General features: G+C 43.2%; 13 protein-coding genes across 16 annotated transcripts; 4 read left to right on the forward strand and 9 right to left on the reverse strand.

The window, feature by feature from the left end:
- Positions 1–3,719: 3,719 nt before the first annotated feature.
- On the reverse strand, positions 3,720–4,386 carry LOC108154529. The gene has a single exon (XM_017284832.2). The coding sequence runs from the start codon at positions 4,303–4,305 to the stop codon at positions 3,856–3,858; it is 450 nt and encodes a 149-aa protein (XP_017140321.1). The 5' UTR covers positions 4,306–4,386; the 3' UTR covers positions 3,720–3,855.
- A 1,032-nt stretch (positions 4,387–5,418) lies between these two features.
- Positions 5,419–5,963, forward strand: LOC108154553. The gene has a single exon (XM_017284856.2). It carries the CDS (start codon positions 5,419–5,421, stop codon positions 5,932–5,934), a length of 516 nt encoding a protein of 171 aa, XP_017140345.2. The 3' UTR covers positions 5,935–5,963.
- Positions 5,964–6,764: 801 nt separating this feature from the next.
- LOC108157755 lies at positions 6,765–8,962 on the forward strand. Its single transcript, XM_017289935.2, has 2 exons — positions 6,765–8,797; positions 8,870–8,962. The coding sequence occupies exon 1, from the start codon at positions 6,819–6,821 to the stop codon at positions 8,667–8,669; it is 1,851 nt and encodes a 616-aa protein (XP_017145424.1). The 5' UTR covers positions 6,765–6,818; the 3' UTR covers positions 8,670–8,797; positions 8,870–8,962.
- Positions 8,949–9,834, reverse strand: LOC108157756. The gene is made up of 2 exons (XM_017289936.2): positions 9,194–9,834; positions 8,949–9,131 (listed from the first exon to the last, which is right to left on the reverse strand). Exons 1-2 carry the CDS (start codon positions 9,762–9,764, stop codon positions 9,070–9,072), a joined length of 633 nt encoding a protein of 210 aa, XP_017145425.1. The 5' UTR covers positions 9,765–9,834; the 3' UTR covers positions 8,949–9,069.
- A 317-nt stretch (positions 9,835–10,151) lies between these two features.
- Positions 10,152–10,750, reverse strand: LOC108154537. Its single transcript, XM_017284840.2, has 2 exons — positions 10,325–10,750; positions 10,152–10,261 (listed from the first exon to the last, which is right to left on the reverse strand). Exons 1-2 carry the CDS (start codon positions 10,707–10,709, stop codon positions 10,212–10,214), a joined length of 435 nt encoding a protein of 144 aa, XP_017140329.1. The 5' UTR covers positions 10,710–10,750; the 3' UTR covers positions 10,152–10,211.
- Positions 10,751–11,086: 336 nt separating this feature from the next.
- LOC108154563 lies at positions 11,087–12,486 on the reverse strand. Its single transcript, XM_017284865.2, has 3 exons — positions 12,038–12,486; positions 11,828–11,980; positions 11,087–11,762 (listed from the first exon to the last, which is right to left on the reverse strand). Exons 1-3 carry the CDS (start codon positions 12,219–12,221, stop codon positions 11,752–11,754), a joined length of 348 nt encoding a protein of 115 aa, XP_017140354.1. The 5' UTR covers positions 12,222–12,486; the 3' UTR covers positions 11,087–11,751.
- Positions 12,487–12,542: 56 nt separating this feature from the next.
- LOC108157848 lies at positions 12,543–13,115 on the reverse strand. 2 transcript variants are annotated; one of them, XM_017290052.2, is made up of 3 exons: positions 12,884–13,115; positions 12,676–12,828; positions 12,543–12,611 (listed from the first exon to the last, which is right to left on the reverse strand). In XM_017290052.2, exons 1-3 carry the CDS (start codon positions 13,065–13,067, stop codon positions 12,601–12,603), a joined length of 348 nt encoding a protein of 115 aa, XP_017145541.1. In that variant the 5' UTR covers positions 13,068–13,115; the 3' UTR covers positions 12,543–12,600. The 2 variants fall into 2 exon arrangements, 1 of the variants encoding a protein (XP_017145541.1); XR_004472044.1 differs by lacking the exon at positions 12,543–12,611 and having other exon boundaries at positions 12,716–12,808; positions 12,884–12,976.
- Positions 13,116–13,208: 93 nt separating this feature from the next.
- LOC108157847 (lysosomal aspartic protease) lies at positions 13,209–14,885 on the reverse strand. Its single transcript, XM_017290050.2, has one exon. It carries the CDS (start codon positions 14,819–14,821, stop codon positions 13,640–13,642), a length of 1,182 nt encoding a protein of 393 aa, XP_017145539.1. The 5' UTR covers positions 14,822–14,885; the 3' UTR covers positions 13,209–13,639.
- Positions 14,886–15,156: 271 nt separating this feature from the next.
- On the reverse strand, positions 15,157–16,699 carry LOC108157689 (aspartic proteinase A1). Its single transcript, XM_017289856.2, has one exon. It carries the CDS (start codon positions 16,663–16,665, stop codon positions 15,508–15,510), a length of 1,158 nt encoding a protein of 385 aa, XP_017145345.1. The 5' UTR covers positions 16,666–16,699; the 3' UTR covers positions 15,157–15,507.
- Positions 16,700–16,877: 178 nt separating this feature from the next.
- On the reverse strand, positions 16,878–18,434 carry LOC108157688 (lysosomal aspartic protease). Its single transcript, XM_017289855.2, has one exon. The coding sequence runs from the start codon at positions 18,371–18,373 to the stop codon at positions 16,979–16,981; it is 1,395 nt and encodes a 464-aa protein (XP_017145344.1). The 5' UTR covers positions 18,374–18,434; the 3' UTR covers positions 16,878–16,978.
- Positions 18,435–18,857: 423 nt separating this feature from the next.
- LOC108157576 (vasotab) lies at positions 18,858–20,465 on the reverse strand. 3 transcript variants are annotated; one of them, XM_033389722.1, is made up of 3 exons: positions 20,423–20,465; positions 19,192–19,392; positions 18,858–19,122 (listed from the first exon to the last, which is right to left on the reverse strand). In XM_033389722.1, exons 1-3 carry the CDS (start codon positions 20,448–20,450, stop codon positions 19,037–19,039), a joined length of 315 nt encoding a protein of 104 aa, XP_033245613.1. In that variant the 5' UTR covers positions 20,451–20,465; the 3' UTR covers positions 18,858–19,036. The 3 variants fall into 3 exon arrangements, with proteins under 3 accessions (XP_033245613.1, XP_033245614.1, XP_017145186.1); XM_033389723.1 differs by lacking the exon at positions 20,423–20,465 and adding an exon at positions 19,723–19,747; XM_017289697.2 differs by lacking the exon at positions 20,423–20,465 and adding an exon at positions 19,652–19,688.
- Positions 20,466–20,550: 85 nt separating this feature from the next.
- Positions 20,551–22,891, forward strand: LOC108157572 (salivary glue protein Sgs-5-like). Its single transcript, XM_017289693.2, has 6 exons — positions 20,551–21,161; positions 21,221–21,595; positions 21,653–21,820; positions 21,894–22,488; positions 22,544–22,723; positions 22,783–22,891. Exons 2-4 carry the CDS (start codon positions 21,322–21,324, stop codon positions 21,947–21,949), a joined length of 498 nt encoding a protein of 165 aa, XP_017145182.1. The 5' UTR covers positions 20,551–21,161; positions 21,221–21,321; the 3' UTR covers positions 21,950–22,488; positions 22,544–22,723; positions 22,783–22,891.
- Positions 22,263–22,820, forward strand: LOC108157574 (salivary glue protein Sgs-5-like). The gene is made up of 3 exons (XM_017289695.2): positions 22,263–22,488; positions 22,544–22,723; positions 22,783–22,820. Exons 1-3 carry the CDS (start codon positions 22,263–22,265, stop codon positions 22,818–22,820), a joined length of 444 nt encoding a protein of 147 aa, XP_017145184.1.
- Positions 22,892–23,707: the final 816 nt, after the last annotated feature.

Raw genomic sequence — 23,707 nt, forward strand, 5'->3', positions numbered from 1 at the left:
GCGCTGTTGAGTGTTTTCTAGTGTGAAGTTCGTTCCCTAAGTCTTTTGATTTTCTATTCCGCTGGGTGGCAGATAACTAAACTGAAACATAATCATTGCTCAAGGAAACTTAACCCAGTGTCTCATAAACAAATCAATTTTATGGCGCTAAATATTCGGCATTAATCACTACACTAAAATTAAAATTAATATTTATAGCTCTACGGTGAATATAAATCGCTACGCTTAAACTCGTTCTTCAAGAGATCATTAATAAAACTTATTTATTATTTACTCCTTTAATTTGTTGTGCGAAATGTTGTTCTGATATATGAATACCCAATATAAATTATCAAAAATAGTCAAGAAATTCTTTTAAGCTTCGACTGTAAAGATTCATTAAAGTAAGAATAAGAAGACAACAAGACGATTTCGAAAATTTTTATTTTTAGCAAAGAAAATTTTTTAAATTTAAAGTCATTTGAGGAGGGAATTGCTGCTCAATGGTTTTTAATGTCGATAAACGAGGTTATTATCCGACTTTGGTAACACATAATAAACACAAAATAATAGTAATTAAAAAAAATATTTTTATTTTTGGATATGAACGTAATTCAAAAATTGAGACTGAGAAACTAACTTTCATAGAAATGGTACAAGACATGTATCTGTTTTGACTTATGATGCTTCAAAAGGATGTATCTACAATGTGATTCTCTGCTTCTAATCTAGTCATTCTAAACTTCATCACAGAAACGTATTTGATATTAACCTATTTTAACCTCCGAGAAACTCAATTAATTTCTAGTGACAGCCAAACCCAACCAAAACAACCGCTAAAACAACTCACTATCCACAATCTTCCATGACCATGTATAAAGGAAATCTCAATCTGTAGCTAGGTATTTTTCGTATATTTCTTTCAATTTGCCAAAACAAGCTGCACCTCCAGCAGACCAATCACTTAGAGCCTCGTCCCAGTCCGAGCCAAGGCATATCAGTTGGAGCCAATTAATTTAATTTGTCAAGCCGCATAGACAAATCAGGAAAGCCTTCAGCATAACTCAAAAATTGGGAGTGAGTACGAGCATACAATAAAATGAGAGATACAATAATAAACATAGGCCAGAATGCGGGCAAAAAACGTCAAAACGCGAAGCAGCTGAAATTAATTTTGCCTAAGCACCGCAACATGATTTTTCTTGTGGTGGCAGGGGCTCATTCTCCATAGCAAAATCCATATCGATTTTGAGGCCTTTGGCTTTGGGCTTTGTCGTATTTGACAATTGCTTTGCATGAACGCACGAATATTGTGCAACAATTTTGGACCTCAGCAGCAAAAGCAACAGCAACAGCAACAGCAACAACAACCGTATTAACAATGTATGAACCACGCATTTTTTGGAAAAGTTGTTTGTGCCACGTTTTTATTCTTTTATTTAACTAAAATTTTTGTTGGGGCCGTTGCTGTTGTCTAAGCATTAGGCACCGAAATTTTGTATTATCGACCCGGTTTGACTGCATCGAGTTTTGCTCCTTTTTCTCTGCTTCTCTTTTTACAGCGCCTGATTTGCTGTTTCTTCGGTTTGTTTTTTTAAACATGCTATTAATTTTTAATGGCGTGTGACATTTTTGTTTACGCATAGCCCCGATATGTAGAGCAAAACATTAGCATGTCTGCGGTATTAGTTTTCAATTTTTCTTGCTGCCATTGAGCCATTTGATGGTGCCTTAATTGATATTTATCGTTCGATGGACCCTGTCCATGTACATCATAATAGTGCCATGGAGTCGTGTAGCCGACAAAAAGCTCATTACTCGTCGGCCAACGGATTGAATGGTAAACGCGCCTACAATTTGGCCATTTGATTAGCCTCACCTCGCCATGGTCGTCTGGGCCAAGCGCACCAGCAGGCCCCAAATGGCCGATCCGATCCAGTCCGGCACATAAAACCCAATTTAATTAAGTTGGACTCTCGGATTGAGACGGAGTTTGAGGATCGAGACTAAGACCCACGCCAACAACCACAGCAGAGCCAGCAGCTGCTGCTTTGGCAGACAACCTTGCCAGCATTCTTAACATGTTCAAGATTTTTACCAACGCACTGCATTTAGGTTTTTTCTTTTTTTTTTGTTCGTGTGTTTCGGGTGGTTTTGCTGCTGCGTTCACTTTTCAAATGCTTACGAAATGTCAATATTCGGCACAAAGTTATTTGTTATTTGATCGAAGCGATTGAGCAATTGCTGATATACTCGCACAATTTTTTCTTATTTGTTTTATATCTGTCGTTTGATTTTTGTCTTATTTTTATTGATTTGTTAGCTAATTGTATACGAAAATTGTAATTAAAATTAAAACAAGAAACTGGAAACCCAAAACGCTTGCATGTCAGCCTAACAAATACAAATAAATAATCAAAAAAGTGTTCACACTCTGATCGCACAGCTGGCGACAACACTGCGTATGAGTCATGATATCAAATACCCCGAGTAAACTCTCAAGTTAAATGGGATATTTTTTAACTTTTGTACTTTTGTGAAGTTAAGTGTTGATTGGTTGTAAGTAATTCACTTGAGATTGAAATGGTTTCCAGGGATTGTTCTGTACTTTCTGGTCTACTAAACTTCAGAGTCCGAATGGACAAACACACACTTCATATATGATTAGATAAATTACAAGACAACCAATTGGGCTTAAAGCAAAGCTGAATGGGTAGGCTTTCAGTAATTACCGCAGAGAACTAACGGGAATCTATGAATCTTGTTCGGAATTTATACATAAGAAAAGGTAAACTTTCAAATTGCCAATGTTTGACCAATTTACGTAATTTTATTCAAGTCTGGCCACCATGACATATCATTTTTGCAGATTTGTTTTTGCAATTGCACACCCATCAAAGCAATTGGATTTGCAATTTCTTAGACAATCGTAAGCCTAATTTGCTTTCATTGTTATGGATAATAACCTGACCCTGAGCCGTATATGGCAAGGTTACCAAAAACTCTATGTCGTACTCATTTCATATTATTTCGAGCCTATGTTGAAATGCTTTTCAGCAAATGTTCAATTTCACTCCAACTCAAGAAATTGTTTTCTTTTTTTTCGAAAATATCCAAATGGAAAATGGAAACCTTAATGAAGTCTTCTATATGCCAATTAAACCAATGGCAGCTAGTAATGATAGATATGCCATAATTGTATTAAAAGAGGCTTCTGTGCCTGCGCAGTCCAGCACTTCATGTATTATACATTGCTAGAGGAGCTGGCCAAAAAAGTGTGCAGTGGTTAATCTGGCAAGACATGTAGTGCATCGAAGTTAAATTTGCTGACATGATATTTATACTGGCTCGTTATTTGGACTTGGTTTAATTAACTTTCAAAATGTGTCTTGCCAATTACCCCTAAACACACATAAGCTGCTGACTTCTTGTGACACTTTTAACCACTTTTAATTACTTGAATAAGTTAGCGATGGCTTTGATGGCTTTTGTTGCGATGGGCTCGCAGCTCTACAAAACCCACTAGGCTTGTAAGTTACTTCGATCAACTTTAAAATATTTGCTTATAATATAAAACACATTCAAATAAACAACTGAAACAATCACAATGCTAAGTGCATTGTTTTTTATTAATCCATCAATGTTTTCTATTGAAAGGTATTGCCTACTTTGTAGCCGGACTGGACCAGTTACACTTCATATGTATGTAGATAGAAGAGAATTTAACGTACCATTATCTATACCTTTTGGGTCTGTTTACAGTTATATTCTATTTCACGATTTCATCTCATGTAAGTACAGTTGTATTTTATTTGCAATTAATATTTAAGAAACATATAATGCTTGGCAGTTCGGTTCAATGGGTTCCAGGCTGTCTTAGTAGGGTTTCTGGTTGCGATTCTTGTGGACATTACCAGATGCAACCTGAGGCTGACGAATGGGTGAAACTGGTGCAGCAGTCAGACGAGGGCGAACGGCAATGCCTGGCCCAGCAGCAGCCCGTTGGTAGGATCCAGAAGCCTGTTGGCGAGGAGCAGCGACTGAAAGGGCAGGATTACGGGATCCAGACACACGACGAGTGGTAGCGACGGATGGAGATGGAAGAACTGATCCATGGGCGGTCACTGAACGTTGAGGCTGGGGAACAGCTGATCCAAGGACAGGTCGATAGCGCCCTGGAGAAGCAGCAGAGATACCACCATAGCCAGATGAAGCGACACCTGAGTTACGAGATCCCACGGCTGATACTTGTCCAGCGGAAGGAAGTTGCGATCCCCGGGCCAAGACGACCAGGACACTGAGCACAGAAACAATTAGCATTGTCATATTGATATTGTTGGTGAATTTTGGGAAATTGCTTGAGTTATAAAAGGCTTAATTGATGCTCGAGAGACAACTGATGCTACTTCCGACAAAGGTAAGATCTTTTATACTTTATTCCAGAGCCTAAACTTTAAACTTCCTTTTGTTTTTTTTTTTTTATTTTTTCCTGAAAGCTGAAAATAAATATAAATATAAAATATAAAATATAAAAGATTTTAAAAATATAAGTAAATATAAACTAATTGATGCGGTATGTGGTTACAAACAAGTAAAGCTACGCCGGAGATTTCCCATTAATCCAGTTGTTCACATTTCCAAGTTCTTTGTCCTTTCAACTCTCCAACATAACAACCTGATTTGTATACCCGATACTCAAAAAGAGTATAGGGGTATATTAGATTTGTGGGGAAAGTGGATGTGTGTGACGTCCAGAAGGAAGCGTTTCCGACCCCATAAAGTATATATGTATTCTAATTATAATTATATAATTATATTTTTGATTTTTATTGTATAATTATTATTTTGAATTCTTATGGTATAATTATTATTTTTGATTTGTATTGTATAATTATTAGTATACCCAATACTCAAAATGAGTATAGGATATAGGGTATAATATGGAGTATAGGAAGCGTTTTCGACCCCATAAAGTATATTCTTGATATATATATACATATGTATACATATTCTTGATCAGCATCTGTGGCATCCACAACTTTAAAGATACGAGAAATCCAAAAACGCAGAATCGCAGAGAATGACTATAAGTTCTAGACTGCAGAATCTGCGCCGTCTGCCGGAGGAGAGCCATACTGACTAAGTATCGGGTATAAATGTAGAGCTGCGGTCGCAGCAGCAACTCACAACGTTCCCTCTCGTTAGCTTATTAAAGTTAGTAGAAAGGATTGGTTCTATAACGGTTGCACTCTGCGGCTTGGTATCATGTATACTTATGTACTTGAGTTCGACAAACTCAGAATGCAACTTGAGTGTAAAGTGCTTTGTCGATGGGGAAATTCCAGTTAGAGTTTATTCTCATTCTTGAGATTATCATTAAAATAATTAGTTTACTGCTTTGAATTTCGTTTCTTGAATCAAGTATAAAACTAATTGTTTATGCCAGTAGTAGCATCAGTTGTCTCTCCAACATCTTGTTGTTCAATCAATCTCCCTCAGGCATCCTTAATAAATATGGCATTCCGAATTGTTGCTGTCTTCAGTGTCCTGGTCGTCTTGGCCCAGGGATCGCAACTTCCTTCCGCTGGACAAGTATCAGCCGTGGGATCTCGTAACTCAGGCGTCGCTTCATCTGGATATGGTGGTATCTCTGCCGCTTCTCCAGGGCGCTATCGACCTGTCAGTGGTCTCCAGCCTCAACGTCCAGTGACCGCCCATGGATCAGTTGTTCCGGCTCCAGCTGCCGCCACCACTCGTCGTGTGTCTGGATCCCGTAATCCTGCCCTTCCAGTCGCTGCTCCTCGCCAACAGGCATCTGGATCCTACCAACGGGCTGCTGCTGGGCCAGCCATTGCCGGTCGCCCTCGTCTGACTGCGGCACCAGTTTCACCCATTCGTCAGCCTCAGGTTGCATCTGGTAATGTCCACAAGAATCGCAACCAGAAACCCTACTAAGACAGCCTGGAACCCATTGAACCGAACTGCTGGACAAACTTTTTGATGTTATTTTTTCATTTGTCTACAAATCTACAAAACAATTCTTAGTCGTGTACACAATTTTCGTTTAATAAACTTATTGCAACTAAAAATCATTTTGAATAGATAGCTATATGTGTACATCTGAAATTGGTTTCTGGACATAACTAAAAGTTATGGTTGTTTTGGGTTGGCGTCATTATTGGATTGTTGTTTGTGTCGAAACTGGCTAAAAACTTACCAAATTACTATAATGGTCCGCATTAATTTATCTGCAAAATGCAACATGTTAATAGTTTGCTAATTTCACTGGTTCTATCCGTGATCTTTTGACTTCATTTGTGGACTTTTCGGTTAATATTACATTTTACGAATATCTTTCAACCATCAATCCCCTTTCCACCCTGCCGTCAGCAGCTCGGCTGGCTCCGACTTCACTACAGTATCACCCTTCGTGATACCAGTTGCGACTGCCGAGTCAGCGAGAGATCGTTCAGTGGCATCGTCCTGAGTGCTGGGAGTGGCATTTAGGTTGCCAAATTAGCATCACATTAGCATTAGTCGATTACAGTGCAAATCCCATATAGAAAGATGTTGTGTCCCTGTTAATGGCACCTGGCCTCAAGCCCAACAGCAACCAGGGTCGGAGTGCCGGAGCTGCGACTGCATCCATTAAGCAGATTGATGTCCCTTCCATTTGGCATTACAGAACTTTGTGAATGTAGAAATTACTCGAAGAACGGGGCAAATAAATAGAAAATCAGTTTATCAAATGCCTGTCAATTTCTAGTCATCCAAGGGGGCCAAGAATATGCTTTCAATTCAGTGCTAAAGTTTAATCCCATAAAATAATAATTTATCAAATGAATAAAAATATGAAGGAAATTGAATTGCATTGTCGTCGTCAGTGGATGCCCCAATACGAGGCGATTCCCAAAGAGATCTGGAATCTGCTGCTATTCCGCTTCTATGTTGCCACGCTGCTGTGCATATATCTCGACTTGTTCTTCCTGCTTTACTCGTTTTGCCAGAGTTACCTGCTGGGTGTCCTGGAGGACACATTCGTTTCTACTGTACTGCTCGTTATTGTGCAGCCAGGGGTGGTAGCCTATGGACTGCTGCTCTGCCACAATCACAACAAGCCACCGATCTACTATCAGAGACGAATTCAGCGACTGCTTATGGAGATCCCGCTGAAACTTCTGCTGCTAGGCATAGTGCTCTACGTGAGTATCTTCACGAACTGGATGTACGCCCGCTTCATTACGGACATCTTTGACGATCGTCTTGACTTTCTCTTGATCCACGGCTGCTGCTGCGGCATCGCCTACTTCCTTGCCGAACGTGGGAGATGTCTCCGCCGGTTCTCTTTGCCTGGTAAGGATGGCGGCCTGGACATATGGCAATCGATAATCCAGAACACGTGTAACTCCCGAAAAGTCGGACTTGTCGTCGGGACAGCGCTCGCCTCTGGCCTAATCCAATCGTCCTGGGGCGCTGGGAAAATGTTCTGGGCTTTGGTCTTGACCACCCTTGTCCTGACCAAGCTGCACATGATCAAGAATATCTACGAGATTATCATGCAGAAAGAGTTGCCACTGACTCTAATTCCCCGAGTGCACCTGGGAGACAACGAGAGACTCTGGGATCCTGTAGTGTTGTGGATCTGCCGGCAGAATCTGTGGCCGATGCCGGAGGAAATGATTGAGCTGCAGCTGTCATTCCACATGGCCCTGGATACGAAGTGCCTCTACGGACTACACCTACTGGCGGCCCACGAATTCCACGTATCAGCAGCCAGAAAATGCGACTTCCTCTGCCCGACGCTCTTTTCGCGGGATAAAATTAACACCATATCCTGGCAGGAACTGCGCGAGGTCATAATGGGAATGGTGGACGAGTTCGTGGCCAATATGAAGAGCGCAATAGAAGACACCACGTCCCCCGATCAGCTGTTCCAGAGGAATGCAAAGGATAAACCCCGGAAGGAAGGGATGAGAAAACTCTCCGCTACGCTGCCCGTCAAGACTACCCCAAAGTGTTTACCATCTCATGATCATCTTATCCAGAGGAAACAAACGCAAAAAGTCCGGAGGACCGGTGCATCCTTGTGCCAGCCCATAAAACGGTGTTCGAAATGTGGGCGACCCTCAGTTCCCATAGACGGATTCCATTTGCAGAAAAACAAGATGTGTCGATGCTGCAACGTGACACAGAAGTTGCGTATCTGGTTCCGTTGCATCTGGGAATGCCAGTCCCAGATGCTGTCCACCTGGTCCCGTCCCATCTGGGAATGCCTGCATCCCGCCTGGATACACTATTTCTTCGACACGGACCCCATTGCGAAGATTAATCACGCACTGCGCTGCGCAGAGCACCTGGACGATGTGCTGCGCGGGCTCGTCCGCATCTGCATTCGGTCGCTGAGGGAGGACAAATACGGGTTGATACAGTCCGATCTGATGCGCTTCCTAAACGCCCTGGTTCTAGTGGAGAAGCAGCTAAATGCGGCCCAGAATATGAAGATAGTCAGGAACGGCAGACTGTGTGGCACACACCATAAGCTACTTGTGGGCATCAAGCACTGCATGTTCTACATGCTAGACCATTTTTCACCCTATCTGGATGACATCGTGCAGGGCGACGAGCAGATGTTAAAGATTCTCAAGTGCTGGATGGAAAAACTGGGCATACCCCACACTCACCTTCCATGAATCTTAATCTCACACTACCACCATTACACGCTCGCCACTGCACTTCCCCACACACACTCACAAGCACTGCACACAGAAAGCACAAAAGAAGAGCCAAAGAGAGCTACGATCAATATAATTCTCTAAAGGTAATGACCATGCATGTTTTTCGAGCGTAAACTCAGAACTAATTCCATATCAAATTCTTTTCTACCTTCCAGCCGTTAAGCCCATTGTATGACAAGGAAATACAAAATGGAAGATAGCTCTTCGAACTTTGGTCTTCAAAAACAATTAAAAATTCTTTAAAAAATGCCTTTATTTGTAATGTGTCGATCGAATGTAAAAGAAAACATCAAGTAGCGCCTACGAGAAAGTTGTTTGGCCAGTGGTCAGATTATTCATCGGGTCAAGTGCAGGCTTAGTAGGGTCTCTGACCTCTGGGCAGATGATGACACTCACCATGACTGATATGCCTAAGGACTGCAAAAGAAGAAACACATTAGCCACAAAATTGCGAGAACAAAGAAAAAGTTACTTCTTACTAGGTTTCAGTTCATTGCGACGCTTGCAGTTCGCTATGGCCAGGTCGCAGGGGTTGTTAAGCCTATAGCAGTAATGTCCATCGGAGGCATAGGTCCGACTGATAGAGTTGGGGCAGTGAATGGTGGCATGGCAATTGCGATTTTGATGCACATGAGCATGTCCAATTCCAGCCACAATTGGAGACAGTGCCCCATGATGACGATGATGAAAAATGGAGGAACCCGGAGCTGCCACCTGATGATATGAGTCTGGAGCGACAGATCCTACCACATGCTGAGCCGGTACTGAGCCATGTGCGATTACATGACCGTGATGATGAGGAAAGCCTGAACCTGTCACAGACGGATGGTGTCCGTATGGAGCTGCAACGCCATAGTGCTGGGCAGATCCGTGTCCAATTGGGGTAGATCCATGTTCCACCGGGAGATATTCACGTCCCACTGAAAGGGATCCATGTCCCACGGAGAAAGGTTCATGAAGTTCGGGAAAGGATCCATGATGGACATTGGATAGATGCGATCCGTGAGCAAGTACGAACAGGGCACTCAGAAGGACAATTAAACCGGCCATTTGGTTTCAATTCGCTTTTAAAGATTTGATTTTTGGAGATCCCCAACCGTTTCTTGAAAGTCAAATGATGCTGCTTTAGGAAAGGTTGGCACTTTTATAGCCGCAGTTCATAGTCGGATGATGGCAAAGACAAAACTTAGTGACAATTATCAAAACATTTCCAGAATTAATTAAAAGATAAGCACTGCAAAGACATCTCAACCAAGCAAAAACGCCAAAAAGTACGCAAATGAACGAAACACATAAATCACAAGCAAAATAAGCATGACTCAGCCGGAGTTGCCCCATTGATCCAGTTGTTCTTCGAGCTGCAAGAGCTTTGTCCTCCACCCTATCCAGCAGGTCGGACTGGGGTTAACTGAACTCAGTAAAACGTGCTCAAACAGGTATTCAGTATCAGAGAATGCTTTATTTGCTTACAACACAGATATTTTTGTTCATCATTAGCTATCCCACTGGACTCTCAACGCATTCCCCAATGGCAAAGTAGGAGTAAGCTATTCGGAATTAGTTTTGTTGTTTAAGGGGCAAAATAATTAACTAGTCATTGGGCTACTCACGTCTCTCATTCTCGCAAAGGTTGTTGCGCATCTCACACTCGTTGCTGAACGTGATGTACTCCTCCTGGAAGATCTGCGCGCACACCGGTTCATACAAATCCAAGCAGTCCTTGGTGCAGGTTGGCTTGCAGGTTTCCCTATCCGTTTCGATCAGCTCCGATCTTCCGCTGAAACTACGAGCACACTGCTCCACCCTCATCAGACATTTATTGTGAAAGACGTAGCAGCGCTCATCAGCTGTGGCCCAGACCAGTGCCTTTTCCCCCGAGCACTTGTACTTCACGCTGCAGTCGAAAAGGGTGTACTCTTCTGCACTAATGCATCCCAAAACAGTGAGCAGGATGCCCAGCGACAAAATCTTCAAAAGCTGCATGGTTCCGTGCATCTAATTCGATGTTTGCATGTCCAGCGACTGATCAGCGCACTCAACTGCTGTCAATATTTATATAATTATATAGCTTAACCGTCTATTTGTCTACTAGGGCTTTTTCAACCCAATCTATGAAGTATTTAAATGAATGAAATTAATAAAAATATAAACGAAATCGGGCCAAAACGCCCCAGATATGTACCTAAATAATAATTATCATAATAAGCATAATTTCATTACAATGATCCACATTTATATAAACATTTATATTTGTACATACCTCATAACCAAGTAAAATTTATTTTAAATACTTTTTTCTGAATTATAATCCTAATAAATTTTCTTTTCTTTCTTTCATTATAGTTAAAGGAATTGTATCCATTTAAAATTTTAATTTTCTATTAAACATATTAATTACTTTTAAATTTCGGGTTAAGAATAGCAACCCGATGAAGCCAACTGCTTATTAGTGCTGACCTTGGGAATTTATTTATTTTTTTTTTTTTAATTATTGTGAAGATCTACGATAGACAGACAACGTGCTTATATTCTGAACGAAATATATACATATATTATTTCCATGGAAATGTTAACAAAATACTTCAAACAAAACCTTTATTGTCTCTCTTATAAATATTTAATTAATTGTTATCTACGAAAATTATAATTCACAAATTGAACAAAATATGGCAAGTATCAATTGCCAAGAGCGCCACATCAGCGATCTGTATAAGTCTGTATAAATAAACGAACCTCTCCATTTATCGCATGTTTATTCGATATATAGAAAAATACACAGCGAAGTAGAATAAATAAAAATAAGTTGTTATTAAGAGCATCGTTTGTTCAACTGGGGAAGAACTGTTTGTATTTGCCATTTTCCCAAAAATATTTCACTAAAGCTAGATATTCCTGACCTTAAATCGGTACAAAAGTTGAATCGCCCCAATGCAAAGATTTTCCGCGATTTTTTTTCCCGAAAACAAATACAGATTTCGGATAAATCGCTTTATTTAAACCCACAAGTAATTCAAATGTTGAAGCTTTTTAAAGTGCTTTACAAAAAAGCTGTAACGAAATTAAAATATGTACTAGATTAGGATTTTCTTAAAGTGATTCTGAAGCACACTTACTCTCGCCAGTGCGACAGCTGTGAACATTTTTCTCGCAGTCATTGCTAAACTCTCGAATCTGACCCCTGTAATTGCCCGTTGTGGGGCGATACAACAATGGACAGATTTCGGGGCAGAGTCTCTGACACTTCTCCTTAGTGGTGATGGTCAGGGCTATGGGAATTACAATTATTTACAGTATGATTCATGGACATCAACTGATTTGCAAACCTGGCCTGCTAACACAGTTCGCCTTTGCGAAGTAGCACTTATTCCGGAAGACACTACACCCTCCACCACCAGGGCTCAGAGCCCAGACAACCTCCTCCGTGTCCGGACAGTTCCCGGAACAATTTGCGCTGACTTTAGCCAGAGCCAGGACCAGGAACAGAGACACCAAAAAGAATGATTTCATCTTGAAGAAAAACCACTTTCGAACTACTGGCAGCAGAGTTTGCGGAAGAACTAACTCCTCCCCAACATAATGATGCGCTTATATGTATACCCGCAGGTTCTCAGAACCAATACTTGCGGATACGTAAGAAGCGTGCCAGATGCCGGGACTTTTTCTGCTCAACTCGTCTCTGCGGATCGGGTTTTGGTGACGCAGGGAAAAGAATGGTCGGCTACGAGATACCCTTGTGATAAATCTATTGATAAAATTAAAATTTGAAACCCATAGACGAACAATCTTCAACAGCTCTTTAATTTCATATCCAAAAAACACGAATCAAGTTTCCTTTAAACGTCTTTATGTTTAATAGAGTAAAATCTTCCAGGGGTTTTTTATTATTCTACAAAAAGGCTGTAAGTGAATAAATTACAAATATTGTACAATCATTTTTAAACGGTTTGTAAGGTACACTTACTTTCGCCAGTGCGACATGTGTAAACAATCTTTTCGCACTCATTGCCAAAGTTTCGGGTCTGCCCCTTGTAAGTGCCAGAAGTGGGTTGATATATCGCGGGGCAGATGTCGGCGCACTTTTTTTGGCACTCCTCCTTGGTAGTGATGGTCAGAGCTATAACAATGCTATATTTGTAGAACATATCGAGGAGACCCACTGATTTGCTTACGTGGCTTGCGAGTGCAGTTCGCCTTGTCAAAGTAGCACTTATTCCGGAAGACACTACACCCTCCACCACCAGGGCTCATAGCCCAGACAACCTCCTCCGTGTCTGGACAGTCCCCGGAACAATTGGCTTTGACCTGGCTCAGAGCGAGAGCCAGAAGCACACAGACCGAGAGAAATGACTTCATTTTTAGTATATGTATTAGCTACGATAGCGGACAAACTACCACCAGGTGTGTGCTATGATGAGCTTATATAGGGGGGCCTGACCAGGGCTATGGAAATATTAATTACGTCTGTGGGGGAATTTTTTGTCGTTTTTTTGTTCAATTTATGGTATGGTAGAGCAATAGAGAGGGCTCGCCGACGGAGGTGCTCTGCGATTGGAAACAATCAAAAATAATATATCTGACAGAACGCTATCGAGTTAGGGGGAATTCGTAGCAAAATAAAACGTGTCTTTGTTAAATAACAAATTGAATCAGGTCGGAGTGTACAAAATACACCCCAGAGCGAAAAGAATGAATAACGTGGCTAATATATTCAATGGGCTCGCCGAAAATGAACGTGACTTAGTCAGCTGTTTTCGCCGCAAACTGGTTTCTAGTTCTCCATATGTCACCCCTTGACTAACTCTCTTTAACACTCTCTATCTCTCTCTACCACTCTCTCTCTCTCTGGTTCATTTTGTGGCCACGATTTTGTAGGAAATGAAATACAAAACTACAAATTTTTACTCATAAAAGTCAAAACGTGTTATTCAGGCGGCTGGGGCAAAGCCGATCCGCCTCTGGGCCACATCGAAGGCCGTGTAATAGCGCCCGATGAAGACATCGCCAAGAATCCAGAAGTCCGCGTCCATCAAGGTGAAGGCTGACAGACACACCGAGGAGCCGTCATCGTTGGCCACCTGCATAACGTAGTCCCTCGGCTGCAGCCCGAAGCGCTGGCCCCCAATGACGAAAAAAATCTCCGGCAGGCGACCGATGTCCGAGCACCGGAGCAAGTACTCGCCACTAGCCGTGGGCAGACCCCCGAGGAGGCTATTGATGATCAAATACTCCCGCGGCGGGGCCGCCAGCAGCGAGGTGCCAGTATCCACTATAGCCTGACGCCCCTGGCTGATGGTCTTGCCACCGACTTCCACTCTCTGCATTTGAAACTGCCAGTAGCCGGCATGGGTGAGGGGTACGTAGGTAAGTGGCGCCGTGAATCTGCTGGCATCGATGCCGCCGAAAAGCAGCTCGCCACCCTGCTGTGCGCTGCCATTTCGCTTGAGGTAAAAGGAGAACACGCACTGATTCACCAAGCCCTGGTCGCACATGTTCTGGAAGAGCGGAGTGGCCTGCTGCTCCGCAATGGAACGGAAAGCCAAACCCACAATGCCCGCAAAGTTGGTATCCACAAAGGTGGAGCCAGGCTCATGGATGGCCATGCCGAACGTTTGATTCTGCACCACCAGACGCCCAACAGAGACCGTGTCCTGGGCCAGCCTGCCAGATAGACTGCCGGTGCCATAGGCGATGGCGAATCGTCGACCGTCGGGCACATGGCTGCTCGAAGCAGAGGCATTGTATCGATGATGGTGTTGGCAGGCCACATTCCTAGCCGAGCACTCCGCACTGGGCACCCACAGATTAGCGGATCCCGTGTCAAACAGCATATTGAAGGGCTGTCGGGGGGTGCCAATGCTGATGGGACCGGCATACTCAAGGTTCAATCGATTGTCCAGCGGCTCACTGGCACCGCTACTGCTCTGCGACGCCTCACTGTTGGCCAGATTGTACTTGGCGTAGAGCAACTGTTTTCCTGCTCGGTGCTGTCGCCGGGTGGCCATGAATGAGGCCTGGAGCTGCATAGGAATGCGTATCAGCTGATCCTCCGAAAGGGTCCCGGCCCAGCAAAGGGCCCAAACGGACACCAGCCAAAGCAGGCACAACATTATTGATCAACCGCACGCACCGTAGACTTGGTCTCCACTAATTGACTCAGATTTTTTCAGCGATTGTTTTATACTGCCTATAAATGCGGCAATTTTATGGCCCATGTCCGTCTGGTACTCGAATCGGACGAATGAATCGGTTAATGTTGAAATTGAACGAATTTCAATGTTTTGGTAGATAAACAGCTCATTTAATTGTACATACTCGTACTCGTATAAACAAAGCAGCGAATAATCACCAAAAAATTAGGTTCCACCACACAGTGGTACCGAGTCATTCAAAATTATAAACAAAATTTCAGTGGATGAGTGAGAAAGAATATAACTCACTCCACATCGTATATATTTTCTAATTTTAATTGGGTAATTTACTATTTACATAGACCGATTCATACGGCAGTATTTGATATTCCGATTTCAATCGAATTTGTGGATTTTTCGTGGTTATTGCTTACTCTAAAGGAACAAACAGTTTGGCTCATAAAAGTGTCGTAACTACACTATATATTATAGGTTGTATATCTTATTGGATAGGGTCGTAAACCTAAAAAAAATCATGTATACGTTTGAACATACTTATATATTTCGAATAGAAAAAGGACAGTGATCAACGCTCGAATACTTGGATACATTTAAGTATAATAATACCCACTGGCGCTCATTTACTGTTGCTCGGACACTGAACTCTACACTTTTGTCGCAACATCTGGAACCGCCCTGGCTAGGCCCACCCGCTTCTCTGTAGAATCGTAGACCGTATAGTAGCGCCCCAGAAAGACATCGCCCAGTATCCAGAAGTCCAGATTAATTGGAGCAAACCGAGTTGCGCAAACTTTTTGATTGTTTTCAAGTACTACTTCTTTTACATAATCCATGGGAGTAATGGGAAATGTTTTGCCTGCGATCAACAGTTTGATATTGGGCAGTTGCTCAAGTTCGCAGGTGACGAAGGTTATTCCATAATCGGTCGTGGCTCCCAGAGCATCGTGCAGGATGTCGAAGGTGTTCTCGGGAATCAGGATATTGGAAGTACCCGTGTCCAGGATTGCACCCACTGCCAAATCGATTTTTTCCGAGCCCACGGATACTTTAGATATCTCAAACTTCCAGTAACCGTACTCTGTGAGCGGCACGTAGTGAATGGATCCACTATAGCGCGATTTATCGGTGCCACCGATCATGATTTCGCCACCTCGCAAAGATCCCGTCACACGACGTAGATACACGGAGAACACACACTCCTTCACCAGGTTCTGAGCACAAAGCAGATCCAGGAAAGGCGTCGAGTTGACCCAGGCCCTCTGACCCAGGCCCAGACCCACAATACCGTCAAAGATCACCGACTCGAACACCTCCTGATACTGGAACATAGCCTCGCCAAAGGTCAGGTTTTTAAGCTCAGCCCCGCCAAAGTGCAGTGTGTCCTTGGAGAGGTAGCCAATCACACTGCCTACGCCATAGAAAAGGGTGAAGTTACGCCCGTCCTTTACATGGCTGCTGGATCTGGAGGAGTTGTAGCGCCTGTGTTTCCGGCAGGCCCAATTGTTGCGCGGACAGTTGCTCGAGGGCAGCCACGTGTTCGAGGATCCCGTGTCTAGCATCACTTTGAACATCTGCTTGGGCGTACCCATGCTCACGATTCCGAAGTACTCCACATTATCGCGGTTCCGCAGCGGCAGACGGATCCTATCAGTCACGTTGGTGGTTGTGTTGATTGAGAGGAATCGGTCTGCCAGCCCCGTCCCGATGGGGTTTTCCACGGCATGGAGCGAAATGCGTAGCCTACGATTGCCGGCAAAGGTTACAGCAAAGCTGATGAACAGCAATAACAGAACTCGAGCCATCTTCGATGAGCTTACACCGAGCACTGAGCCAGCTAATCTTCAATTTTCGCGAGAGCCCTCCTAGGCGCTCGCTCATGTAAGCGCATCTGTTAGGCGTAATTAAGAAGAGCAGTAAAACTCATTAGTTAAGCAGGCGATTTAGTAGAGTGACTGCACTTTAAGTAGGTCCAATTTGGTGGCTGTCAGGAAATACAGAATGCATAAGTAGTGTGTTTTCATTTTCATGAATAAATACTCGTACGTCTTTTATTTGAGATCAGTCTCAAGAGAAAACTTTGAATCGAAAATCATTAAAGTCGCAAGGAAATTAAGTTTACGATGAGGCAGCAAATCCGATGCGATTCCTAGTCACATCGAACACTGTACAGAAATGCCTGATGAAGGCATCGCCCAGAATCCAGAAGTTCGTGCCCATGTCAGACACCGCCGAAATGCAGATTGTGTGGCCCTTGGTGGTCCTCACCTTGAGCTTGAGCTTGTTCCCCGCAAGCACGAACTTCTTGCCACCTATAACGAAGGTAAGATCCGACACCTTCTTCGCACATGACATCCAGCACTCGCCGCTGGAGGTAACGGTGCAGCCGAGGATCTTGTTGATCTTGTTAAAGATACTCTTGGGAGCCGCGATCAGCGAAGTGCCCGAGTCAACAATGGCCTGGGTGCTGCCGCTCACCTTAGTGTCGCCCATATAGAAGCCCTGTAGGTCGAACTGCCAGTAGCCCTTTTTGGTGACGGGCGTGTACGTGTAAGCTTCGGAGCCAGTGTAAGCACTGGTGTCCGTGCTGCCAAAGACCAGGACGCCACCCCGCTTCGAGCTCCCGCCGCCATTCATGCAGATGCTGAAGACGCAGTTTGAGATGACGTTCTGCGAGCACATATTCTGCACCAAAGTCTTCACATTGTCCACGGAAATGCTGCGAAAGCCCAGGCCGAGGATACCATCAAAGTTCGATGCCGTAAAGGTGGTGCCCGGCTCCTTGGTGGTCATTGCAAACGTCTGGTTGGTCACAGCCAGACCCGCCACCCGCACGGTGTCCCTGGCAAGCGTACCCTTGACACTGCCCGAGCCGTAAGTGATGGCGAAGGCTTTGCCGTCCTTTATATAGGTGCTGGACTTGCCCGGATGATATCGCGTGTGGGTCTTGCATGCCTTGTCGGTGCACTTGGGGCCCGGCACCCAGATGTTGGAGCTGCCAGTGTCGGGAAGGACCGTGAACGACTGCTTCGGTGTGCCAATGTTCATCTTGCAGGTGTACTCCATATTGGCCGTGTTCCTCAAAGTAGTCTTGCCCGTGGTCGTGGCAAAGCTCTGGCCATATCGGCTGGCCAGGAAAGACTTCTCGAATCGGAGATTGTTTGTGGTGCGTACAAAGTTCTGTTGAAAGTCGAGCGGCAGGCTGGTATAGCCAGAGCCGTTACTGACTGACTGAGCGGTTGACGCCCTTGTCTTTGATGCCTTGGCCTTTGCATTGGCATTGGTTTTCCTGTTTCGCTGACTCCTCCTGCTTCTCTTATTGACGGCACTAAGTCTGTTTCCACGGCTGGGTCTTGCTCTGGCAGCCAGCCTGCTTCCGTGACGCTCATTACGTTGAGACCTCTGCTGCCTGAGACCCAGGGATCTACGGCTGTTTACCTTCCTTTGCCTGCCCTCGGTCAGGACGACGATGAGGCACACCAGAGCACAGAACAGCAGAAGTTTCAGGCGCATTTTGAAACTTATGCGAGGGAAAGCAGTAAGCCAGAGTTAAGGGAACACTAACCCCAGTAATTCTATCCGATTTGGTTTTATAGTCGCTGGTTTAGTCTAAAATTGAGACTGTCAGCCAAGGTCACTGGGAAACAGCTGCTGAAGAGGAGGAATTTCCCACCTACCAGCGTTAGAGAAAAAGTAAATAGCAACGGGTCTAAGAGTGATCATATAAAAGACAATTGATCCTAAAAATAGATCATGGCACACACAATCTTCGTCTTTAAATATTTGAATTGCAAAAATTAGGTTTCAGATGGAAATGAATTAAATACCCAACAATGTCAGTTAAAAATAGATGGAAAATATTATCCATCTTAGTTTAAGAAAATTAATTTTTATTAATTTTAAGATACAAGTCGAATACTCTAGAAATAAACAACCTTTAAGTGATATTTGATCCTTCCCTCCTACATGTACATACGAGTAGAATAATAGCTTGCCATTTTTATTTTCATTAAGTTTTTATTTTCAACGCAGTTCACTCTTAAGTTTTAAGTTTTGCGTATACGAGTACCCTACACCGAGAAGACGTCAAAAATTTGCTGACATCAGTTGTATTTTGGCACAAACAAAAAAAACCAACTTTTATTCTGCCAAGACGACAATATTTGCAGAGCAAACTCACGTCACAGTTGGGCCTGTTCCTCCCAATCTTTTGCAAATATCTGGATTCACTCTGCAATTTCTCAAGTCCGTGGCACACCAGTCTGCGTACAGATGAATATTAATTCGTATTAGCTTATATAATAATTTGAATAAAGGTATCTGTAACTTACTCAGACTATTGACACAACCGCTGACTCCCATGACGCAGCTATTGCTGAACTGGCAGCGCACCAGTCGACCATTTATTCGGGTCTCTCCGCAGACTGGATTGTAGATTGCCGGGCAGACGGTGGGACAGAGTTCCGCTGATTGAACTTCAAACAGGCTGCAGGTCAGGAGTAGTCCAAGGAGCAGAAAAAACGACTTCATTGCTGTAATGATGAGGGAGATATTCTGGATGATCACGGGCTGTCAGACGATCTTTTATAGGGCAGCCTCAGTGGGATGAGCTATCATTGTCAACAGATCAATGCACTCGGAAACAGCTGTTAAAAGTTCATTTCAATTTAAAAATTACATACGCTTTTACTTAGCTCAATTTTAATTGCAGTTCAAGTGTTTTTTGGAGATTGTCAATCAATCGGTTTTGTTATTGAGAGGCTACAAAGTTCCCTCGGCTTTATCACACACCAGAGCCAGACCCATTCCACACCCAGCCAACTCGGGCCATTCATACTTTTGAACTGGTTAAGAGTTTTAACCTTCAGGCATTACAATTCCCTGGCGCTAGGCATGGATCGCCTTAAATGGTCGGAGTCTGGCCAGAAAACGTGCTGTTCAGCTTAACAATTATATGTTTGATTTTCAATTCACAGCGATCATTTCATGCTACAAACCGATTCGTTTCGTCAACGACTTGAACTCCCTCCCCAACAGATCAATCCAGTTGCAATTGAAAGTTGGTCATGCCGGCTGTGTGGGTGTGGATGCTATATTGGCTCATACAACAGACATTCAGCCAATGGATCGTTAAAGAGCATGTCTTTATGCGGCCATCGGGTATGACTGTCCATCATCATCCATCTGAGGTTCACAAAGTATACATAAAATACTTGAAAAAGCCCGCTACATCAGTTCAGCCAGGGAATAATCGAAAAGAACCAAAGGAACTAAATGAACGAGAAAAAATGAAGAAGAAGAAAGTAATTTCGACAAAGAAGAAAATATATTATATGGTGCCCAAGAAACCGGGAGAAAGGAGATGCCATCAAACTGTTTACCTCCTTTTCAACCCGAAGACAAACAAGCAAGTAAAAGTGGCCTTTAAGAACGGCCTAAGGGACAAGCGTAATTTTGGAGTCCTGAAGCTTGCTCGGTGATTGGCGACGCACTTTGTAAAAAGAGTTTCAAAATAAATGTAAATAATCCTAGCACTTTCGGCTAACAGCACTAGCGGCTTACATTCACTTGGCTTCGAGACGCTTGTCATGTCAGCCCCGTCAGAGCAGGCCGGACCAGGCGGACCAGGCCGGGCCATAGCCAGACCAGACCAGACCGACGGGTGGGCGTTGAAGTTGGTCAACCAGATACGCACACTGGCACTCACACGGTGTCGTTGAGCTGACAGTGCCGGAGATTTATTACTTGAGGAGTTTGAACATTTTTTTGCTGCTTTTTTGGTCCAAATTGATACACCTTTAAAAGACAAAGTCAATCAAAAATCCAAACAAACACAAAAACATGAGCGTGCGTTGATTTTACTTTCGAAATAAAATAAATGCCAGGAAATTATCCGTAACAATGACTTTCAAAATTTCAATCGTATGAAACGCACGCCACGAAGACTATCTTTTGCAGCTCCTTCTCTAGATTTTTGTTGTAACTGACAAGTGACTAAGCCTACTAACTATTTCGAACTGGCTTAAGTCGTTGGAAAATTGAAATTTTCAGGCGGGAAATGGGAATTATTATGGTTGGAAGTGGCTGATTCATTTGCAAATCTCTTTAGCTTTCTAGCTGCATAAAGCAAGATGAAAGCTTGTTTAATTTGGTTGTGTTGCATCATTGTTCTGCTATCGGCTTGTCTCGTTCACAGCTCAAACCTCACGAGAATAAATCGATTCAAACGCACTCTGCTGTCTATATATCGTATAAGATGCACCAAAGATCTTGTTTGGACGCCTCACAATCGCTGTCGCCAGTTAAGTGATAAATTTGATCAGTTTCTTTGCAAATTTTAAATACTTTTCATTTCAACAGGTGGCATAATGAAGAGAGAACAAAGATCCCAAGTATTCCCGCAGCTGTTCACACAACAATTCTGTTGCTGATCACGAGGAACTAAAGATTCTCAGCTATATATGTGGACATCAGGACACACAAACACTCACTCATCTGTCAACATCAGTATGGAAGTCTACAAGCTGTCCTTTCTCATCGCTTTGCTGGGGGGAGTTATCCAACTGACTTTCGCCCAGACCAGGGACTGCTCCGGCACTTGTATTTCCAATGTACGATGCTCGCCCTACTTCAAGGATCTTGTCTGGACAGTTGTGAATGGTGCATGTCGTGTCTATCAAAATGGCTGTATCTTTGGAAACGAGAACTGCTCGAGGGCCAATCAATGCTTGCCACGTAACTAATTCTAGTTCAGATCTCTACTTTGTCCATAGCTAATTTGTCATTCCATAGCTTTGGTTGCCACCTCTCAGGCGAAGTGTAAGAGGTTTTGCCAGAGACGATGCCCCCGTGCGGGTGTACAAGTTTGCGGATGGTTCCCCTATAGCGACAGCGCCGGTCGATACAAGTCCTACCCCAATCGTTGTCTGTTGGATCAATATGCCTGCCAAAATTCTCAGGGTTTGTTTTTTTTAGTATCAATATTAATTCCAAGTAAAGTCTTGACTAACTTGAAACATTTTCTAATTTACAGCCTATGTAGGTGAACCAACACTGGGACCCTGCCCCCTCAACATCATAGCCATTTGATCGAGAAATCAAGTTAAGGTTCACAAATTATTTAGATAGAATTCCAATTCATTCGTGGTCGCAAGTCAGTTCAATAAGGTTCAAGTTTCTATAAATATTTGAACAATTCTTTCCGATAATTACATACATATATATTTCCTAAATATTAATTCATTTCACTTAAATAGAGAGCATAATAAACAAAACAAGTATTCGCAGCTGTTTACACAGAATTTCTGTGAGGTTCATTATACATGGGTCTGAAGATTATTTTTATATATTATGGTATTCACCGAAGAAGTCTCAGTTCTCTGCTATCATCATAATTAGTAGCATGGGTATCTGCAGGCTGTCGTTTCTCCTCGTCCTGCTTGGTGGATTACAACATCTGAGTGACGCCCAAACCAGGGGCTGTGCCAGGACTTGTAATGTGTTTTTTCGATGCTCGCCCTACTACAAAGAGCTGGTGTGGGCGGTTGTGGATGGCGTTTGCCGCGTCTACCAGAACGGTTGTATCTTTGGAAACGAAAACTGCACTAGGGTCAATCAATGCCTCACACGTAAGTTCTGCGTTTCCCCAATTCGAATAGAGTATACAAGATCTTCTACCATTAGCAATGAATGCCACCTCACCGGAAAAGTGTAAGGAGTATTGCCCCAGGCGTTGTCCAAGTGATGGTCAAGAAGTTTGCGGCTGGTTCCCGTACATCAATAACATGGGGGTAAACAGTGATCGTTACATTAGCTTCCCCAATCGCTGTCTGCTGGATCAATATTCCTGCCAGAATGATATCGGTTTGTACACTTCTTGGATTTTTCTATTACCTATCAGCTATAATTTTTTTTATTTTTAGCCTATGCATATGATCCAACCCTTGGACCCTGTCCCTAATCGAATGTGCCTCTCAAAAGAATAAGAAGAAAAATAAACTGCAATAATATTTTTGCTATGTATTTTCCTAATTTTTGGGTAGTAGCGCACGTTTTTTTTCTATATTTGTATTCCTTTCGATTAAACAAAGAGCAAATATTGCCCCATCAGTATAGCAGCTGTTTAAACAGAAATTATTTTTCTGAATCTGAAGATTATTGCTATATAAATATGGTGTAATCCATTCGGGAAATCACTCAGTTCACTGTGTTCATGGATATCTACAAGCAGTCGTTTCTCATCGCCATTTTGGGAGGTTTCCTGCAGCTGAGTTCCGGCCAGACAAGGAATTGCTCTGGTGCCTGTACCTTACAGGCACGTTATAGCCCCTACCATAAGGATCTGTTATGGGCCGTTGTGGGCGGTGTTTGTCGCGTCTTTCAGAACGGATGCTTCTTTGGATCAGCCAACTGTCAGAGGGCCAATCAATGCCTGAGGCGTACTTTTAGCAACCGATCATACTCACCTCTGAATTAAGCACATATTTTTCATTCGCACCCAGCCATGGTCGCCACATCACCGGAAAAGTGTAAGGAGTCCCCAGCGCTGTCCCCTGGCTGGTGAAAGGGTATGTGGATGGTTCGCATATGTCGACGTTAACGGTGTCAACCGGGATCGCTCTATGACCTTCCCAAATCGTTGTCTGTTGGATCAATATGTCTGCCGGAATGGTATAGGTCAGTATCTCCGAGATAGCTTAAAATCAAACTCAATTCATGTCTATATATTATTTTATATAGCCATTTCAATCTCTAACATTTAAAGATCAGTATTGTTTAACAAAGCTCATAACTTAAAACGATCATGGCAAAAGGTCAGAAGATTTTATAGTCTGCTGTCTTTGTGTT

Source organism: Drosophila miranda, chromosome 2 (assembly GCF_003369915.1).
Source record: "Drosophila miranda strain MSH22 chromosome 2, D.miranda_PacBio2.1, whole genome shotgun sequence".
NCBI classification, from domain to species: Eukaryota; Metazoa; Arthropoda; class Insecta; order Diptera; family Drosophilidae; genus Drosophila; species Drosophila miranda.

Excerpts from the sequence above, each read along its gene's own strand:
- LOC108157755 (XM_017289935.2), top strand. The coding sequence starts at position 6,819 with ATGAATAAAAATATGAAGGAAATTGAATTGCATTGTCGTCGTCAGTGG.
- LOC108157847 (XM_017290050.2), bottom strand. The coding sequence starts at position 14,821 with ATGTTGTGCCTGCTTTGGCTGGTGTCCGTTTGGGCCCTTTGCTGGGCC.
- LOC108154563 (XM_017284865.2), bottom strand. The coding sequence starts at position 12,221 with ATGAAATCATTCTTTTTGGTGTCTCTGTTCCTGGTCCTGGCTCTGGCT. Across the intron at positions 11,981-12,037 it reads GAACTGTGTTAGCAGGCCAG|CCCTGACCATCACCACTAAG; the intron begins GTTTGCAAATCA and ends TAATTCCCATAG.
- LOC108157689 (XM_017289856.2), bottom strand. The coding sequence starts at position 16,665 with ATGGCTCGAGTTCTGTTATTGCTGTTCATCAGCTTTGCTGTAACCTTT.
- LOC108157688 (XM_017289855.2), bottom strand. The coding sequence starts at position 18,373 with ATGCGCCTGAAACTTCTGCTGTTCTGTGCTCTGGTGTGCCTCATCGTC.
- LOC108157572 (XM_017289693.2), top strand. The coding sequence starts at position 21,322 with ATGTGGACATCAGGACACACAAACACTCACTCATCTGTCAACATCAGT. Across the intron at positions 21,596-21,652 it reads GGCCAATCAATGCTTGCCAC|CTTTGGTTGCCACCTCTCAG; the intron begins GTAACTAATTCT and ends GTCATTCCATAG. Across the intron at positions 21,821-21,893 it reads TGCCTGCCAAAATTCTCAGG|CCTATGTAGGTGAACCAACA; the intron begins GTTTGTTTTTTT and ends TCTAATTTACAG.
- LOC108157576 (XM_033389722.1), bottom strand. The coding sequence starts at position 20,450 with ATGACAAGCGTCTCGAAGCCAAGTGAAT. Across the intron at positions 19,393-20,422 it reads CGTCTCGAAGCCAAGTGAAT|CAATGAAGTCGTTTTTTCTG; the intron begins GTAAGCCGCTAG and ends TCATCATTACAG. Across the intron at positions 19,123-19,191 it reads CGGTTGTGTCAATAGTCTGA|ACTGGTGTGCCACGGACTTG; the intron begins GTAAGTTACAGA and ends ATCTGTACGCAG.
- LOC108157848 (XM_017290052.2), bottom strand. The coding sequence starts at position 13,067 with ATGAAGTCATTTCTCTCGGTCTGTGTGCTTCTGGCTCTCGCTCTGAGC. Across the intron at positions 12,829-12,883 it reads GAACTGCACTCGCAAGCCAC|CTCTGACCATCACTACCAAG; the intron begins GTAAGCAAATCA and ends GCATTGTTATAG.
- LOC108154537 (XM_017284840.2), bottom strand. The coding sequence starts at position 10,709 with ATGCACGGAACCATGCAGCTTTTGAAGATTTTGTCGCTGGGCATCCTG. Across the intron at positions 10,262-10,324 it reads CCTTTGCGAGAATGAGAGAC|CTTACTCCTACTTTGCCATT; the intron begins GTGAGTAGCCCA and ends AATTCCGAATAG.
- LOC108154529 (XM_017284832.2), bottom strand. The coding sequence starts at position 4,305 with ATGACAATGCTAATTGTTTCTGTGCTCAGTGTCCTGGTCGTCTTGGCC.
- LOC108154553 (XM_017284856.2), top strand. The coding sequence starts at position 5,419 with ATGCCAGTAGTAGCATCAGTTGTCTCTCCAACATCTTGTTGTTCAATC.
- LOC108157756 (XM_017289936.2), bottom strand. The coding sequence starts at position 9,764 with ATGGCCGGTTTAATTGTCCTTCTGAGTGCCCTGTTCGTACTTGCTCAC. Across the intron at positions 9,132-9,193 it reads TCGCAATGAACTGAAACCTA|TCCTTAGGCATATCAGTCAT; the intron begins GTAAGAAGTAAC and ends CTTCTTTTGCAG.
- LOC108157574 (XM_017289695.2), top strand. The coding sequence starts at position 22,263 with ATGGGTATCTGCAGGCTGTCGTTTCTCCTCGTCCTGCTTGGTGGATTA. Across the intron at positions 22,489-22,543 it reads GGTCAATCAATGCCTCACAC|CAATGAATGCCACCTCACCG; the intron begins GTAAGTTCTGCG and ends TTCTACCATTAG. Across the intron at positions 22,724-22,782 it reads TTCCTGCCAGAATGATATCG|CCTATGCATATGATCCAACC; the intron begins GTTTGTACACTT and ends TTTTATTTTTAG.